Source organism: Acanthaster planci, linkage group LG15 (genome assembly GCF_054643075.1).
Source record: "Acanthaster planci isolate LZ-2023a linkage group LG15, COTS_SCS, whole genome shotgun sequence".
NCBI classification, from domain to species: Eukaryota; Metazoa; Echinodermata; class Asteroidea; order Valvatida; family Acanthasteridae; genus Acanthaster; species Acanthaster planci.
In genome coordinates, this window is record NC_141791.1 from 9169158 (window position 1) to 9186548 (window position 17391).

General features: G+C 42.6%; 1 protein-coding gene across 1 annotated transcript in view; it reads left to right on the plus strand.

Moving 5' to 3' along the window:
- The window catches only part of LOC110974906 (zinc finger MYM-type protein 3-like), a 144679-nt gene that overhangs the window by 50726 nt on the left and 76562 nt on the right, over positions 1-17391 (plus strand). Inside the window, exons 6-8 of the mRNA XM_087146662.1 lie at positions 1418-1491; positions 15161-15421; positions 16074-16301. Coding sequence (XP_087002788.1) covers positions 1418-1491; positions 15161-15421; positions 16074-16301 — 563 coding nt within the window. The remainder of the gene's footprint in view (positions 1-1417; positions 1492-15160; positions 15422-16073; positions 16302-17391) is intronic.

A 17391-nucleotide genomic window follows, 5' to 3' on the forward strand; every position in this document is an offset into this window, starting at 1 on the left:
GTTTGAACCGTGCTCCAAAATAGCTGGAACCAGCGAAACCAAAGTCTCAGCCTAATTCTCTCTTTTCAAAAATGCTTGATTGCTGCAGTTAGTTCCCTTTTACGTCTCCGTGCATATGCACATTAAAAAAGCCCGGTGCCCGACTTTTGCGTAGCATCGCTAAGCACGTTTGAGGTTCCAGTTGGTCGTGTACTCACTACCAAAGATCGTACATCGCCGAAGGTGGGAAGGCACTGAGGCACTACATGATCTTTGTTGTTAGTTGTATGTCACGTGCAACTCGACCACTGGGACGAATATTGATTGAGATAAATTGACTCGCAATGAGTGCATTTGTACTTTACAGTCACGGCACCCACGCATTTTTTCCAAATTAAATTAAAGAGAGAAAGGACTGGGGGACAGATTTTACCGGCTCCCATACTGGCATACTAGAAGAGGTGCCTGTACACCACAGACTGTGCACCGTGCTATCGTGCATTCTGTATCCCCATCGCAGCCACACAGCTGGTTGGGGCAGCTTATGCTCTACCAACTAATCATGCTGCCTCACTGGGTCCCTACGCATACCATGCCCAAAAAGCAGAGTTGCAATGAAACGTGAAACGTATAAATTTGTCCAAACTGGAATCCTGTGTTAAATGCCCCAAACTCTGTGATGTTCATGCCCTGTATAGCCGAGTTGTGTTAACAGATGAAATGGTAAATTGTCAGGTTGTCTCACCAGTTGAGTTGTCTCAGTGGTCTTGTCCTAATTTGAGTTGGTAAACGATCAAGTTGTCTGACATCTGGGCTGCTTCCTGATATGCTTAGTGGTTGACGTAGTAACATGTACATGCTTAGACTATGAAGTACCTGGATACATCAACAAATTAACTGCATTGCATGTGGGACAGTATGGTTGGTTCATTTGCAGCGGTTTGTTGGTATGACCAGATGAAAACACAAAGACTTCTTTGGACAAGGCAAGTGTATGATGTTGAAGTGTCTATTTTATTACATAAATGCACTGTAGATATTATACCTCTGTACATTATTGTTATTATTTATTTATATAATAATATTATTAATAACACCAAGGATTCCTCAAACACGCCCTAGGCACGATAGCTCGCAAGCCTGAAGAAACCTGTAGAGAGGAATCTATGAGAAATGGTTACAATTTTCGAAGTAGGGAAAAACCCAAAGGAATAATCTGGGTGAAACCTACGGAATCAGGTAAGGACTGAAAACCCAATCCGCATGTGGACCGAGCCAGGAATTGAACCCGGACTGCAGAGGTGGAAGGCAAAGAAAGAACCACAACACCAACCTGACTCTCCTGAACGTGTACAGTACATGCGCACCTTTGCAGATAATATTGGTAGTGCAACTGTTGAAATAATTGTATTCAATCGTTGTTGTTTTATCTATCTAGAAGATACTGGCTTGGTAATTTCAAATGTTACATCTATGGCCCCTGCTCAAGACACTGCAGAAGATCCTTTAAAGGTAGGTTTTTATTATTATTAAACTGACCTTTTTTCAGCTTCACCTCCGTTATCAATAACAGGGGTATACAAGGTGTATGAAACACCTTGGTCCCCTTCAAAGGGGGCAGTAATTGTTTTGTTCAACCAGGGAAATAAATGCCAGGGAAAAAATGTATTTTATTGCAGAATGATCATTTCACTGAAATTGTTTGTAAAACAAAGTGTTAAGTTGAAACAAATTCAACTAAATTAAAAATTGGTAGGAAGTACCATCTTTTTGTGGACATATCTGAAGAAATCTTTCAGTAAGCTGCCCATTTCTGCCACTGGTAACATCTGAATAGTGGGTGTCTTCCTGTTGTGGTACAAAATTTGTAAACTATTTATACATAATTGTATTCTGTACGTGTATGTTTCTTCATGCTGATGCTGTCCTGTTAACAGTCATATGTTCAATCTGAGAAGGAGAGAAAAACCTCTTTTGAGGCAACCTGTTCAGTTGTCATCCTCTGACCATGTGATGATATTGTGGCAAAATTGGCGTAGTTAAAGGGAAGGGAACACCAGTTGTAAAATTACAAAAATGGGACTAATGAATAATCCAGGAATAGTGTACTAGATAAGTAACAGTTAGTGGCAAATATCCCTCTCCTGATCTCGGTGCTTTGGTCATGCTGTATGATCATACCCTCCAGAATCTACTTGACCTACATGTACATACTCCTGTAACCGTACATACTGTAAGAGCACTATGGAAGGGCTGCATAGCACCGTGATCAGAATATTGACAAGAATATAATATAAAATATAATATAAATCAGTGCTGTGGAATACAGTAAACTCTGGCTAAGTCGGCACTCTCGGGACTCGAGAAATTATGACGACTTTTGCGAATGCCGGCTTGTGTTGTAAGTCGTCATTTTGCTGACTTACACGTACACATGTATTTCCTATGTACATCATGATTCCATGCACTAATTCAATGGCTTTAATCTACCCTGGTTTATTTCTACCTGGTTTATTTCTACCTCCTGGGAATTTGTTCTCAATTATTATCCTGCAGATTCAATAATTGATCATGTGCCCCTAAGGACGAAGCAAGGACGGCAAGCCACGTGCAAAGTTGCATATCACATCGTGACTCGATTATGTAGTACGTACATAGGACATGTATGTGATACAGTTGCGGTACAGAAAACATACATGTACACTCATCCACACACTCGCATTGGTTAAGTTCGATCCATATAGTCTGGATACCAGACCCGACGATTCTGACTAAGGGTCATCCAGGAATCTTTGGGTAGGGAACCCGACTACGTTCAATAAGGTGACCCCCCAAAATGGACAGAGCGCATGCGTGGAGCACTAGAAGGGTTACTAGTATTGATGTACTCGTGCTTGCCGCACATGCACGGAACTTGTCACTTGACACTTCTGGGAAACTGTGGCGAAGGAAACCGATACCGAAGCACAATTTTTTAAAATGTCGACTTACACAAAGGAATTTTTGTGGTTTTGTGGAAAAGGGACCAAGAAAAACATGCCGACATATATGAATGACGATGTGTAAATGCCGACTTAGAAATAAAATTTTGAATGGAAATGCGTTACAAACTATCGGGACTTTTGTGAAACGGTCGGCTTGGACCATATGACGGGTTCAACTAGACATCATCGAGCCTCTTCTCTACTGATGTCTGTGTCTAATTCTGCAGTTCCCCTTGACCTCAACCGGGAATGCACCCTAGGCATTTTGCCTCTTGTGACCCCGTCTACTACCTCTGCCATCAGGTCGCTCACCACCGGGAAAGGCAAGCGCTTCTCATCTTCATCAATACCCCGACCACCACGAATGTTGGCCTGTCAGTCCATCAAATTCCATCGCTCGCCGCCTTGGCGTCAGACCACCATCAGCCTCCACCGCCCCAGACTGGGTTCTGGTGGACCAGGCCCTTCTGCCCTCTCTGGCCTCGAGACATGGTTACATCGGGCAGGTTCCACACCAGAATCGCACCAGCCGGGCGTAGTCCCTCGGGAGCAGGCCGCTCCCCACGAGGCCGAGCATGGCTTGTAACAAGGCATTGCCCTGTTCCCGACTCGGGAACCAGCATTGTCTTCTGAAAAGAACGAAGTTGATTCCATCAATGCCCTCACTCCGTCCGCTTGCTGCCTCTGTCTTTTTCAGTGAGACATGATTCAAGTGTTCGGCCTGCCATAAGCCGCTTCGCAGCAGGAAGACATCAGCCACGACTTGTTTAAACGACATAGCATGGCTGGAATCTTCCGGGCCAATTTTCCCAAACTCCTGGTTGATCGTTCATGTGTGGAGATATTCTAGTCTCTAGCCAGGACTTGGCATGCGTCCGAGTCCGCTCCAGCCTGACGGTCCTCCCTCAAGTACCCGCTAATATACAGGCTCTTGACTATAGCATGGCCTTACTTTAGTCGAAGCAAAGTCACCGTGTCTTCGGTTGAAGATGACACAGATTTTGATCAGTGTCCTCACTGTCTATGACATATTCCAGATTCCGGATCCTCTGTCAGCCTCCCTTCCGGAGGAAGACACCGACCATGCCCATGCCAGTCAACTGACAGCCCCATGTCTTGAGATACTTTTGCTATGGGCTCCCATTCGTGAAGTAGTCTCTTCGCTTTATTGAACCGCTCCCCCTCTTGAGGCCAGAGCGGCTCCGGACAACGTCTCCCTGTTGCCTTCCCTATATCTAGGACTTCAAGCAGAACGTCATGGAGACAACTACTTTGTTGAAGACAGTGGAACAGGGTCCTTGTTTGCTTCAGTTGTCATTAGTTTCAATTTGGTAATATCCAACATGTTTTTAAACTTGAGGGATTTTTTAGTGTTAGTTTAGTGTTTAACTTCATATAATTAGCGGCTATCCAATATTGAATGTCAGCACAACATTTCTCAATACCACTCACTTTTTTTTGAACCTCATTCGATGTTGGAATAGACAAAATAAAGAGCATTGAGTCATCTGCATAGAAATTATATGTAAGGCCATGTTTTCTATTAAATGACCTGAGCTAAGGGCAGTGTATACATTTTGAAAAGCACTGGCTCTAATACTGATCCTTGTGGAACTCCATTTTCTAACAGATACTCTGAGAATCCACTCTGTCCATCTCTAAGGACTTTGATCATCTGAGTCCTATTATTAAGATGGGATTTAAACCAACACAGAGTATTATGTGTCATCCCACTGGAGTTGAGTCTTTTTAACAATATACTATGATCCAAGGCATCGAAGGCAGCACTGAGATCAAGAGAAACCACAATTGTTATCTTGCCACCGTCAGTATTTAAAAGAAGTTTATTTTGAATGTACGTTAAAGGCATCTGTTCCATGAAAACTACGATATGCTGATTGAAATTTTTCATTCAAATCGTACTCAAACATGTGACAGGTTTACTGATGAGCAACAACCTGTCTAAAATTTTACTGGTTAAAGGCAAATTTGTAATAGGCCGATAATTACTAAGATTTTCAACACCGTCAATAAAAGAATTTGTGCTTAAAAATGGGAGTACGGTAACAAGAGCCGACTGTAATTGTTCCGGAACTAGCCCAGTAACAATAGATGAATTTATGATTAATGTAGGTGATTCCAGTAACTGTGGAAGAAGCATTTCTAACAATTTGGTAGGAACAGGATCCAAGTCACAAGTCTTTGAAGGAGACTGATGCACAATTTTTCAGTACAGCTCATTAAGATATTACAGTGGCATTTAAACCAATGGCAACAAACTTCGCACGGCAGGAAAATGCATTTTCTGAATATTTTTGAAGTAAATGTTGACCCCCATTGAAGGCTATGGAAACTTGGGATTCTAGTGCTTTATAAAGGGGGCTATTTTGCATATGAATCCTTTCACTCAGATCTCAGAGACGAACACAATGGCCCTGACAGACCACCAAAAAGGCATGATCAAAGCTTGGCATGGAAAAGAAATTTGAAACGAGAGATAGCTAGGCGTCTTGGCATCAGTGACAACACCGTCGGGACTAATTTAAAGGAGCTGGTGGAAAGAGAATCCATGGCAAGTCTCCCCAAATCTGGCCGTCCAAGGTCCACCAGTGCGCAGGATGACCGATTCCTGGTGCGGACATGCCGCCGGAACCGTTACTGCCCCAAGCTGCGAATGGAACTCGCCTAGACTGATGTCGACGTCTGTCACTCCACTGTGTCTTGTGGCCTAGCAGCAGCTGGCTTGAATGGTCGGGTAGCAAGGCACAAGCCCCACTTCACAGCAACCCGCAAAGCAAGGCGTCTAGCCTGGGCCCGTGAGCATCTGGCATGGATGGCTGATGACTAGAGCCGCATTCTTTGGAGCAATGAGTCACGGTTTTAGTTGTATCAATCAGACGGTCACGTTTATGTCAGAAGGCTGGTGGGGGAGGAGTTTTCTTAGAACTGTGTGGTTCCGTCAATAAAGTATGGAGGATCTGGCATCATGGTTTGGGGCTGTATGAGCTCAGCGGACACTGGTGCGCTGACACAGGTCGCGGAGAACATCAATGCCTGTGTTTACGTCGATATTCTCCATGATCACATGCTGCCTTCTGCCCATGGTTTGATCGGCCTTGACTTCCTGTTTCCGCATTACAATGCCCCCCACACACTGCAAGAATTACACAGGAATTCTTGGCTGATCCAACCCCCGATTTCCTTAATGAAATCCAGGCCAGCCCAGAATCCTGACCTCAATCCATTGGAGAATCGGAGGCCTGAAAGTAAGGAGGAGCCATTCCAAACTCTCCAGAGGATTTGGGATGGAATGAAATGCCATTTCATCACCAATCTCTTGGCTTCAATGCTAACAAGGTATCAAAGCCTTATCGATGCTCGTGGAGGTTTTACATGCTACTAAACTGATCCAGGTCCTTCATGTTTATTGGCGTGCCATGGGGCACGCAATCTTGGATTTTGCCACGTCCCCCATTGACTTTGTACACACAGAAAACAGTTAAGTTCATTTTTTATCATTTTAATAATTTAATATTTAAACATAAATATGCAACATCAATGACAATTTCATTGAAGCACAGACATCAATGAACATTTTTTTAATGCGTTTGTTTAATGTTTTAAATATTACATTAGAGTAACAACGAAATATGATGTTCATGTACACGTGCACTATATCTTTTGCGGGGCAGTGTACTTAACCCCTTCACTACGTGAGGCGGCTATAGCCGCCGTAAAAATTGAGATCCTCAGCCCGCTTTTCAGCTATTATTCTCGGCCCACGCTCGAGTGAACACGGTGAAAGAAGGCAGACCCTGGCTCTTGTATATATGTTAATTGGTCTTTGTGCGTATCCCAGAAATGAAAAGACCAATTTTGCTACACAATCACCAGCTTCACAATAGTCCCCACTTTGAAAAGAGGCTATGGGAATGTTGAAAGGTGAGTAGAACCGCATGCCACCGAATAATCAGCCTTTTCACTGTGTAATTCAAAGCGTGCTTAGCACGCAGGGCCACAAACCGAGGTGGCCAAGCGAGGCTGGAATTTTTGGAGTCGGGTTTCGGGAAGAAATTCCCGTCTTCAAGGGGTTTAAGACAATTTATGAATTGGCATATTTGTAGCACATTCTTTGATGTGTACTTGATCTTATTTTGATGAGTGCAAATTCTCAATGCATTTCGATCAAATATTTGAATTTTCAGCTGAAAGAAGTCAGTAAACTTCTTAGCAATAACTGAAACTGATTCATTAACTGTAACAGTCCCAAATCCTCAATAGGATTTTACATACACCCTGGGGGTTAGGGTTAATAAGCAAATATTAGCTTTCTTCCGCCCCTGAAGATTATCAAATATGTTCAAAAATGTTTTACTGTCACCCTTACTATTTATAATAAGTTGTTGATAGTGACGCTGTTTACACTGATTGATAAGGTGGACAACCTTATTCCGCCGAGCTTTATAAAGATCTCTTTCAATGGTCAATTTATTCAAATGCTTTTTTTCTTCAATTTCTCCATATACACCTCTGAATGAACTGTTTCAGAATACCATGGAGTATTTGGTCACAAAGTGTGTAATTTTGATTTTCTGGGTGCATGTTTATCTAAAAGATTGTCAAGAATGTTATTATTATTATTGTTACTATTATTTATTCATGCCAATTCTTTTTATCACATACAAGATGCATATAGGAGAGGCAGAAGCGATAAAAATCACTGTGGCCAAAGACCTGCCACTCTTCCATCAAGTTGTGTAGAGAGGAATTAAATAAAATACTAAAATATAGAAGTATTTGAAGCCAAAAGTTAGAACTTACAAATATTTCGTTATAGAAAGAAAAGGAATTACTGGAAATGAATGAAGATAATGTAAGCAATAAAATATGAAATTAAGTAAGTTAAATTAATAAGTAATTTATGATAATGACACAATAAATAATGAATAGTTTAAATACAAAATAAAACATGTTTAAGAAAACACTAGGTAAGTGCACAATAAATGTAATGAAAGTCTAAAGGATAATTGAAAAACAGGAGGCTGAATTAGTACTTAAAATGAGAAGACCAGCTGCTCCTCATGAAGGTAAGTGTAAAGTAAAGACATGTCCCCTGTCCCTTTGCCATATTCAGGTGTTATACAATGTACACTGCTGCTAAGAACAACTTATGCATTTGACTAAGCAAGACTTTTGTTAGGATGCCCTTGCTTGATAAAGACTGACATTAACTTTATCTAGGTTACATGAAGTCTTTCGGCTTACTTGCCTCCTTTTTTTTCACACTGCCAACCAAAACCACATTAATGGAAAGGACAAGGTTATCATGCAGCTGACCTGCAGACGATCCACATGGCAGGGTCCAATGACATAGTGGTGGACGCACTCTCCCTGGGATGATAGAGCAGCCTTACATCAATCTCTTCGCTTCCTTGAACAATTATTAACTTCCCACAATCTTGATCTTCGGCAGGACTTTCTAGCATGCTACAACCATGGCCGCAATGGGACGTCATCTGCCCACCTTTCAAATCTGTGACAGCAGATTTTAGCATTGTGTTACGTGCATCGATAGTTAGGATTTGGCTCCAGCTAATGCTCGTGGAGTGCTATAATAGACTTCCTTATGTGCCAATGTTGTAGGTCTCAGGACCTGGTCTCGAGACCATCTCAAGACCTTTTTTGCAGTCTCGGTCTCAGTCTCGGTTTTGCCCTGTCAAACTTTTGGACTGAGGGGGGCGGTCTTGGTCTTGGTCTCAGTCTCGGATGCCATAGTCTCGGGTTGTCCCCTTGAGACCAGTCGAGACCGTAACAAAATGCACATCTAAATGTAGCTCCATGTACCACATATAGACGCGGTTGCAAAAGGCAACATTACCTCTGCTCGAGTCAAATCTTCAACCACTGATATAAATACAACACAGTAATGTTCAGATTTTTTGCAGTAAACAATAAAATCGATGCTGGAATGAAGACTAGTCAATGCAGCATGATGCAACCTTGTCCAAAGTTGTTACTTTATTTCCAATCCAGAGTAGCCATGCTGCTTGAAACCGCGGAGATGAGGTTGTGAGGAGCAGAATTTGCAAACTAGACTAGCTCCCGTCCCCCACGTGGCCACCTCCTGAATGTAGGGCACTGACGGGAACCAGTCTTTGTGTGTGCGCACGCTGTGAATTGTGTGCACGTGTGAAAGTGCTTTCGTTCCATCTTGTACATGTACGTGGTACGTGTTGTTTTAGTAGTTTTGATAGGGTACATGTTACGACATCATCCCGCTTCTGAAACCTCCAATCAGAAAAACATCAAAGCTATACAATGACTTATTGTGTGTGTGTTTAAGCTAATGTTTTCATTTTATTTCTTTTGTACCTAACTGTATTGCCATATGTTTGTCCCTATGTACGAGAGAAGAAGATGTTTCCGATAGACTTTCTTCATGGTCTGCATCACACCGCAGTCCATCGGCTGCATCTTCGATGTTGTGGTTGGAGGAAGGACTTTGCATTGAATTCCCCCACAGCGGCTCACAAGGGGGTTCTTGGGCATGTGTCCAGAGCAGTTGTCAATGAGTAGAACTGCCTTATGAGGCAGGTTCTTCTTTGTCATGAATTGTTTTACTTGTGGGACAAACTCTTGGAAGAACCAGTCCTTGAACAGTTCTGAGTCCACCCATGAATTTGCTTGGCTCTTGTAAACCATGGAGATGATCTTGTGGTTGATGTAATGAAAACATCGTGGGTTTCTAGCCTTGACCACCATCGTAATTTTCAGCTTGTGGCCACCGGTTTCATTGGCGCAGCAGAGTAGTGTCACCCGGTTCTTTGCCTGCTTGTAGCCCGGTGCGTTGCTCTCACCACCATGGGCAAGAGTTTTGTTGGGCAGCAGTCTCCAAAACAAGCCAGTCTCGTCAGCATTGTAGCGCTGCTCTGGCAACAGTTCTTATTCATCCAGGTAGCAATGGTACGAGTTTCGGAACTCGGACATGGAGCCTTTACTTGGTGCAGACAGGCACTCTCCTGACACGGTAAGTTCGCGTATCCTGTGCCTTTCTTTAAATCTCTTCAACCAGCCAGTTGAAGCTGTAAATATGCTGTCTTTACCATTGATGCGTCTGTCGAAATAGACAGCTTTCTCAGCAAGGATGGGCCCCGAGACCATGGCTCCTTTACTGTGCTGAGCCTTAAACCAAGTGAAACCAGCATTGTCTACTGCCTCACTGTCTGATTTCCGCATCCTCTTTCGCATCATGCCATCTGGGGTGTCAATCTGGGTTCCCAGAAATTCCTCGATTTTGTCCCGCTGCAACTTGTAGATTTCATTGACCGTTGAGCAGCCAATTACATATTCTCGAGCGATAGCTGCTTGTGAGGCTCCACCATCAATTCTCTTGATGATTTCTTGCTTATCAGCGAGGGTCACAATTTTCTTTTTCCCACGATGAGCTTGGAAGACTTCGGAATATGCAGCAGAAAAGCAATAAAAGCATAGATGTGTACTCAAGCACTGTAACCAGCAGAGTGGGAAGATTGTAAGCTGTTTTGGCCATTTGAACCTTTTGAAAGCGGCTGCTGTCTTCAAACTCAAAAATCAAAGTTACCGCTCAGAATCAATCACTGCAGCTGTGGTGAATCTCGATGACTTGTGTATCAGCGGCACCCTCTTTAGCCTATTGTTAGTGCAGTGCTATGGTGCACGTGTGGTTTTCCTCTGTACCCGAATACGGAGTCCCAAAACCAGTGTCCATTCATTTCCATTGCCTGATTAATCCTGCGTGCTGTGGCCATATTAGAAGACGACTTTGAACACATGCCATGCATGCTGACCAATGACTTACGTACCCAGTTTCTCAGCTCGCTAATTACAATTAAATCTTCAACAACTAGTGGCTTTCCCTTCTAATCCTTGGGGAAATAATGGCCACTTGTTACTCTTCAACATAAAAAAACGTGACTATTTAATCAAGTTGACGTTCGGGAATTACAAACAGCTACTGCATAATGTTCAGTAGGTTTTGTGTACAAAATATTGGGAGCCAAGGACAATGTTCGGTACAGCCGAATGTTCAGTATAGCGGTGTTCGTGACAGCGGCATTCCACTGTATGAGAAAATTGGTGGCACTGACAGTTTTTCGACATTAACACACATGTTGGTGAGTGAAATTTTAGAGTTACGTGCTCAAAATTTGCCATTGTATCGATCCAGAGGTAGACCAACCCGTCTTCCTGGTCCAGGTAGACTGATAGGAAGACGTTTTGCTGTAGAAATTCCCCCAACTGGAAAATGAGCTTCATTATACAGACGGTGTGATGTCTGTTCTAGAAATGGCAAAAGAAAAGAGATTAAATTGATGTGTGAAATTAGGCAAGTTCCACTTTGCGCTGCTCCTTGTTTCAAGGTTTATCACACTTGAATCACACTTGAATCAACTTATTTATGTAAAGTGTCCTGTATTCCAAGAAATAGTACATGAATTTTGAGGCAAATCCTTCAAGGCTTATTATACTTGAATCAATTACTTAATCATGTACGATTTTGGCAAACTTTTTCACAAGAATTTTCTCTTGTGTCAAGACATCATGTAATGCAACGACCCTCCGTTTTCTTTCCTTTTTTTGGCTAAGTTTTTTTTTACAACGGTTTCCTCTAATTTGAAGACATCGTGTAATGCAACTACTCTCTTTTTATTTCCCTTTTTTGGGGGGGCTAAGTTTTTTACGGGAAGGTTCCTTTTTTTAAAATAAAATTCTGAAGAAAGTGATTGTAAATATGAGAAGAGAAAAAAAAATGACAAGTCATCAAGAGAACAAGAAAAGTGAGAAAAATTTGTCGTGTGTTTTTCTTCTGTCTGTTTATTTTATAATTATGGGAGGATTAGTTTGGAAAGATAGTTTTCATGGGATGGTTCAAACTTAACTTAGATGGTTCAAACTTTACTTAGAAGGGGCTATTGATGTATATCATACGGAAAGGGGATTTGAATAGAATGCAAAAAAACAACTTAGAATGTGCAAGAAAATTATGAGCAAACTTTGCATAAAATAAAAACATTAGGGAAATATTAAGGGAAATCTTCACAGGCATTTAGCTGAAAGAAAAACTTGTGAAGCGCACTCAATGTACAAGTTGGGGCTGGGCATTGATGCTGGGCATGCATGGACTACTGAGAAGCAGGCACACAAGCCACGGTTCCCGCTAAAAGCAAGCTTAGTGTGAACTTCGCGGGCGCTGCACTCTCTGCTGTGATCGAGCGTCCTTGGGTAGTTGGTGTTATCGCGCAGGCAAGGTAAGTGCTGGGTACCTGGTATTTTGTTGAATGGGATCCAAATACCCCAGCAGGGTTCATGACTGCACAGAGCCAGGCTGTGTGCAGTGTGTGACCCAGCAAACTTGGCAGATAGGACTGGTGGCCAATCTAGGCGTCTGCGGTTGCCATTAGCAAAATTGGAAAAATAAACCCGGCAGCCAGGTAGGTTGTGGTAAAAACATACCGGCGTGAAGGGGTTAACAACATGACATTCCATCACCTCTTGTGTGATACGCTTATCCAGTGTCCCCTTTTCGGGAAATTGGTCTGGTCATAAGACCTATTAAGTTAGGTTCTCTAGAGGCTTTCCGTCCTTCCATTGAACCCTAAATAATGCCCGTCTTACACGCACCTGTGTCAATATGGCCTTTCTCCTGGAAATGGTTAAGTCATGGGGAGGCAGCAAACTATAGGCTCTCCCCATTACCGGAGGCTGTCTATGTTGGGAGCCACGTGGTGTTCACGTAATTCCCTTGATCGGCTTCCCGACAAAGGATCAGACTTCCTTACCCGATCCGTCTCTTATCTTTACACTCTCCGCCTCCTTACATCCTCAAAATGATGCGGATAAACTTTGGGGGCCTGTTCATGCCCTGAAGTGGTACCTGACTAAAAGGATAGCATAAAAGGGACGATATTAACCCGTCGCTTGTCACTTTCATGAGACCACACCTTTCAGCGGTGTCAATACACTATTGCCTGCTGGACGGCTTCGGCCATTAGATTTGCTAATCCAGTCTGGCCGTTAAGCTGTGACAAAGGTAGTCATTATTACATCAAGGTTAATGACGTAAGAGCAGGATCTGTGTCTTTCTCTTACTCTCGAGATGCTTCCATTGTAAAAATTTGCAAAACTGCATGTTGGAAGTCTCCTACCTCCTGCAACTTGAGGGATGTCCTGCAGAGTGACATCACAAATGGCAGGACAATCCTACTGTCCGCAGCGCAGAGGTCAAAGGGACCTCCTGAAGGATGGACAACAAGCTATTATGAAGTTCCTTTAATATTTCTTAAATTTATACATTCCACCTTGTGTAAAAGTGTATGCTCAGCATTACACGTGTTGGCACCAATCCCCCCCCCACATAGACTGGTGCTACTCTGCATATGTAGTGACTGTTTGGTTAGGTAGAGTGCCATAGACTCCTTTCCCACCTTAAGCGTGGGTCAGGTCTACTAGAGAATACCTACCCAAACAGTCTTCTCCTGCCCGTCCTCCCCACTCCGGCTCCAACCTTTTTGAGTGCTTTCGAAAAGGACAGTCATGGCGTGAGGCCACGCTGTACTGTGGAAGGTCAGGGTGCACCATGGGTGATCAAATCTTTTCAGCCAATGAATAATACGCACATGGGAAATTTGCATGTGTAGTGACTACTTGGGTAGGTATTCTCCAGTGGACCTGACCCACACTTAATGTGGGGAAGGAAAATAATTGACCAATTGACAAAGTTGGGTTCTGGGGGTTTCTTGAGGAATCTAATCAGCACACGAAATTTCATTTCAATCTGTGTTGAATTGACATGGAATGACCGAACACCCAAACCTTTGTTTATTCACAGGGTGTTAGCTTGGTGCATACACTTTCATAGGCCATGTCTGAATTACTTGGCTACGGCCTACTATTATGCATGAGTCTATGGTAGTGGCTGCAGCCAGTTTCCATTGAGTTTTGTGTAATTTCAAGCGCATCAGAGTGATTCGGACGTGGCCATATACTATACTGGTTCATGTGCAACAGTGAAAAAAACAGGAACCAGTCTATCAAAGGGGGTAGCATGTCATGTAAAGCATGTTGGTGATTTTCAGTACGAGTACAGTTGTGACATGGCTGCTAAAAATAGTGGTCAGTGAGTCGTATTTTGAATAGGTTAGGCTTGTGGTTGCACCATGTAGAAAATTTTTCTTATACATGTATGAGTGTGTGGTTCTGAGAACCACAGAACCACACACTCATATAAGAGATATTTTCTAAATAAACTCTCAAAATAAGGATGGATCCTCTGCTATTGACAACTGAAAAAAAGTTGGCGATTCCCAGCAGCTTGGTCTTTTGTTCCTAGTAGGGTCTTTTTTAACAAGACCAAACTCTTTTGTCCCTGGTTTCATGTATAAAGCCTATGTCGTATTTTAATGGCCATGGTTTAAGTTAAAGAATTTTTTACTATCATTCAAGTACAGGTACATGTACCTCGATAGTCCAGTACAGTTTGTTTCCAAGTATTTTGCAGCCCAAGTACATGTAAACGTATGTTTCTTCAAGTATGAATACTTGGAAATTCAAGTACAAGTGTAGTACGAATACTCTGAAAATGGTACTTGAGTAGCACTCAAGTACCAGTACTGAGTACGAGAACAACAACACTGCATGAAAGCCTTTTACCCCATTACGTATATAGCACTGATCTGGTTCACACGTGACACGACCAGGGCTCACCATTTGTGCATGTGCCGTCTGCATGTTAGTGGTCGTGCATTATCTAAGACATTTCATTTGCACAGTAGCTGGCAGGGCGCGGAGCTGCCAGTTTGCAGATCTCTAGTCTGTTCTGATGTTCGTCAAAAATTTTGTTTGTTTTTTTCATATACTTATGTAAAGAAGATTTTGCAAATTGAAGGTAACAATTTCATTTGATTAAAAGGTAGAAGAGATTTACCATGCTGTTTAGAATAATGTGGTGCTTGCTTCCTGTGTAGGGAAAAAAGCCATGTTTCAGGCACATGGTTCACTGGGGTCGCACGCAGTGGCATTTGTTATTTAATATTCTCTGTTACGGGTACCCAGGTACCTGATGATGACAAAAGATGGGTAGCCAGTTCCAAAAATGCCCCTAATTGCACACCCCTAACTGGATTCAAATTATATACATTAGCACTTCCGTTCTTTTTCAGGTGGTTTCTAAAAAGAAGATCAACTACTGTGCTGAGTGCAGTCATGCTGTAGACGATACAGCCCTGTTAGTTGCTTCAGATCACAGCTTTTGTTCTCAAGCTTGTCTTGACAATTACCAGGGACGACAGACACTTGTATGTGACTACTGTTGTGGCATGATTACACAAGCAGCAACACAAAAGTTTGTCAGGGAGACACAAGAAGGACAAAAGAAGTTCTGCTCTCAACCATGCTCTGAGGAGTTTTCCAAGAGAGTAAGGGTAAGAATTGAAATGTGTGTTTTAAGGGAAAGGAAAATACTATCCGAGTAAATTTTAGTTGTTGACCTATTATTTGATCCACCAGTAACTCAAACTGAACTTACAAGTTGGCCATCTTGAATCAAAAGCCAGACAGTACCGATAAATATTTTTAAAAGATGTGTGGTAACAAAGACATTAATTACAGGAAAATCACAAATTACCGTTTTTGCACTCTAATGGGGTAGTTCCAAATTATGGATTAAAAGATATGTAAATTTTAACTGAGACAAAGAATATTGTTCAAAGTGAGGTAAAAGCTGCGATTATAGCTAAATACTCGGGCACCCTCATTTATAAGCATTCTAGAGTGCCGAGTAAATAAATGGATTCAGGGAACACCATCTAACATAGTTGCCTCTTGACTAAAGCCGACTTGGACATTCCTGTAGCAATTGCTGGCTCTATGTAGTAAAACTATCTTAAGTATTCACTGACAGCGCTTTGAAAGTGAGCCTCAAAGGGGTAACCTTTCCACTCAGATGCAGCAAATGTGCAGTATTGGACTTGCTCTCTGCTTGTCATTTTGTCAGTTCACTTTGCTGCCATGGTAAAAGAACTGCATACATATTCATGTTTTATTGATTTGATTTTTTGGGGGGGTGATTTGAAGAACTGTAACACTTGTGGCAAAGAGATCTCCAAAGCTTCTGAGGGTATTCTGGCTCCAGTTGGCTCAGGGGGCAAGTTTGTTGACTTTTGTCAACAAGAGTGTGTTGACAACTATGGAAAGAAGCCATCAGTAACTCAACAAGACTGTGGTAAACAGGACGGTGGTCAGCCTCGATACTGGGCTCAAGACACATACTTTGTGTGTGCTGTCTGCAAAAATTATGCCAAGGTAAGAGTTTACACATTTGTTAACCCCTTCGTGCCGGGAATTTCTTCCCGAAAGCCGACTCCAAGAATTCCAGCCTCGCTTGGCCATGAAGGCCACCTGCCAAATTGCAAATTTTTGGTTTGTGGCCCTGCGTGCTCTGCACATTCCCGTTGCCTCTTTTCAAAGTGGGGACTATTGTGAAGCTTGTGAGTATGATGTAAATTCGGTCTTTTCATTTCTGGGCTACACACAAAGGCCAATCACCATACATACAAGAGCCAGGGTCTGCCTTCTTTCATGGTGTTGGCTTGAGTGTGGGCCAAGAATAATAGCTGAAAAGCAGGCTGAGGATCTCAATTTTTACAGCGGTTACCTGCGTCGCGGCGCGAAGGGGTTAAGAATGATTGTGCCTGATGATGAAGTCAAATGGACATACTGTTTCCGCCTTGTCCTGTGTGTTTGTGTGTGTGTATGCTCAAGCATTAGCATACATGTACATACATGTAGTGGAGACCCTCACATAAAAGAAGTTCACACAATGTAGGGTAAGAAATGTTTGGACTAGTACACAGTGTTTTCCCTTCTGAAAACAAATTCAGAGGCATTTTATGGTCAGGGTTATCCATGGCAAAATAAACAAAAATAATCCAGGATATCCCTACCAAAAATCCAGTTTGAAGGATACCTCTTACAGCCCGTTCCCACTTGATCCACCAATTGGGGGATCTGACCCACCTTTTGCCAAATTGCCGGATCAGATCCCCAATTGGTGGATTAGATCTGGCAATTGTGTGTAGAGGGAACGCTAACCGTTATAAGGTGGATCAGGATCAGATCCACCTTTCTTGATCCTCCTCTGGAGCAAGATACAGATCCCCCAATTGGTGGATCAGATCCTGCAGTTGGCGGATCACGATCAGATGGGAACGCAAAAGGTGGATCTGATCCGGCAATTTGACCTGTCAACATCCGTCCGTGCAAGTGTGGGGCGAAACTTTTGCGGTCTGATGAACAAAGAAATATGTTTTTTGGCATGTAGCTCATGTGAAATTTTTACCGTGCACAGCATGCACAACAAACAACTGCTGAACTACGGGCTAGCAAAATGTGT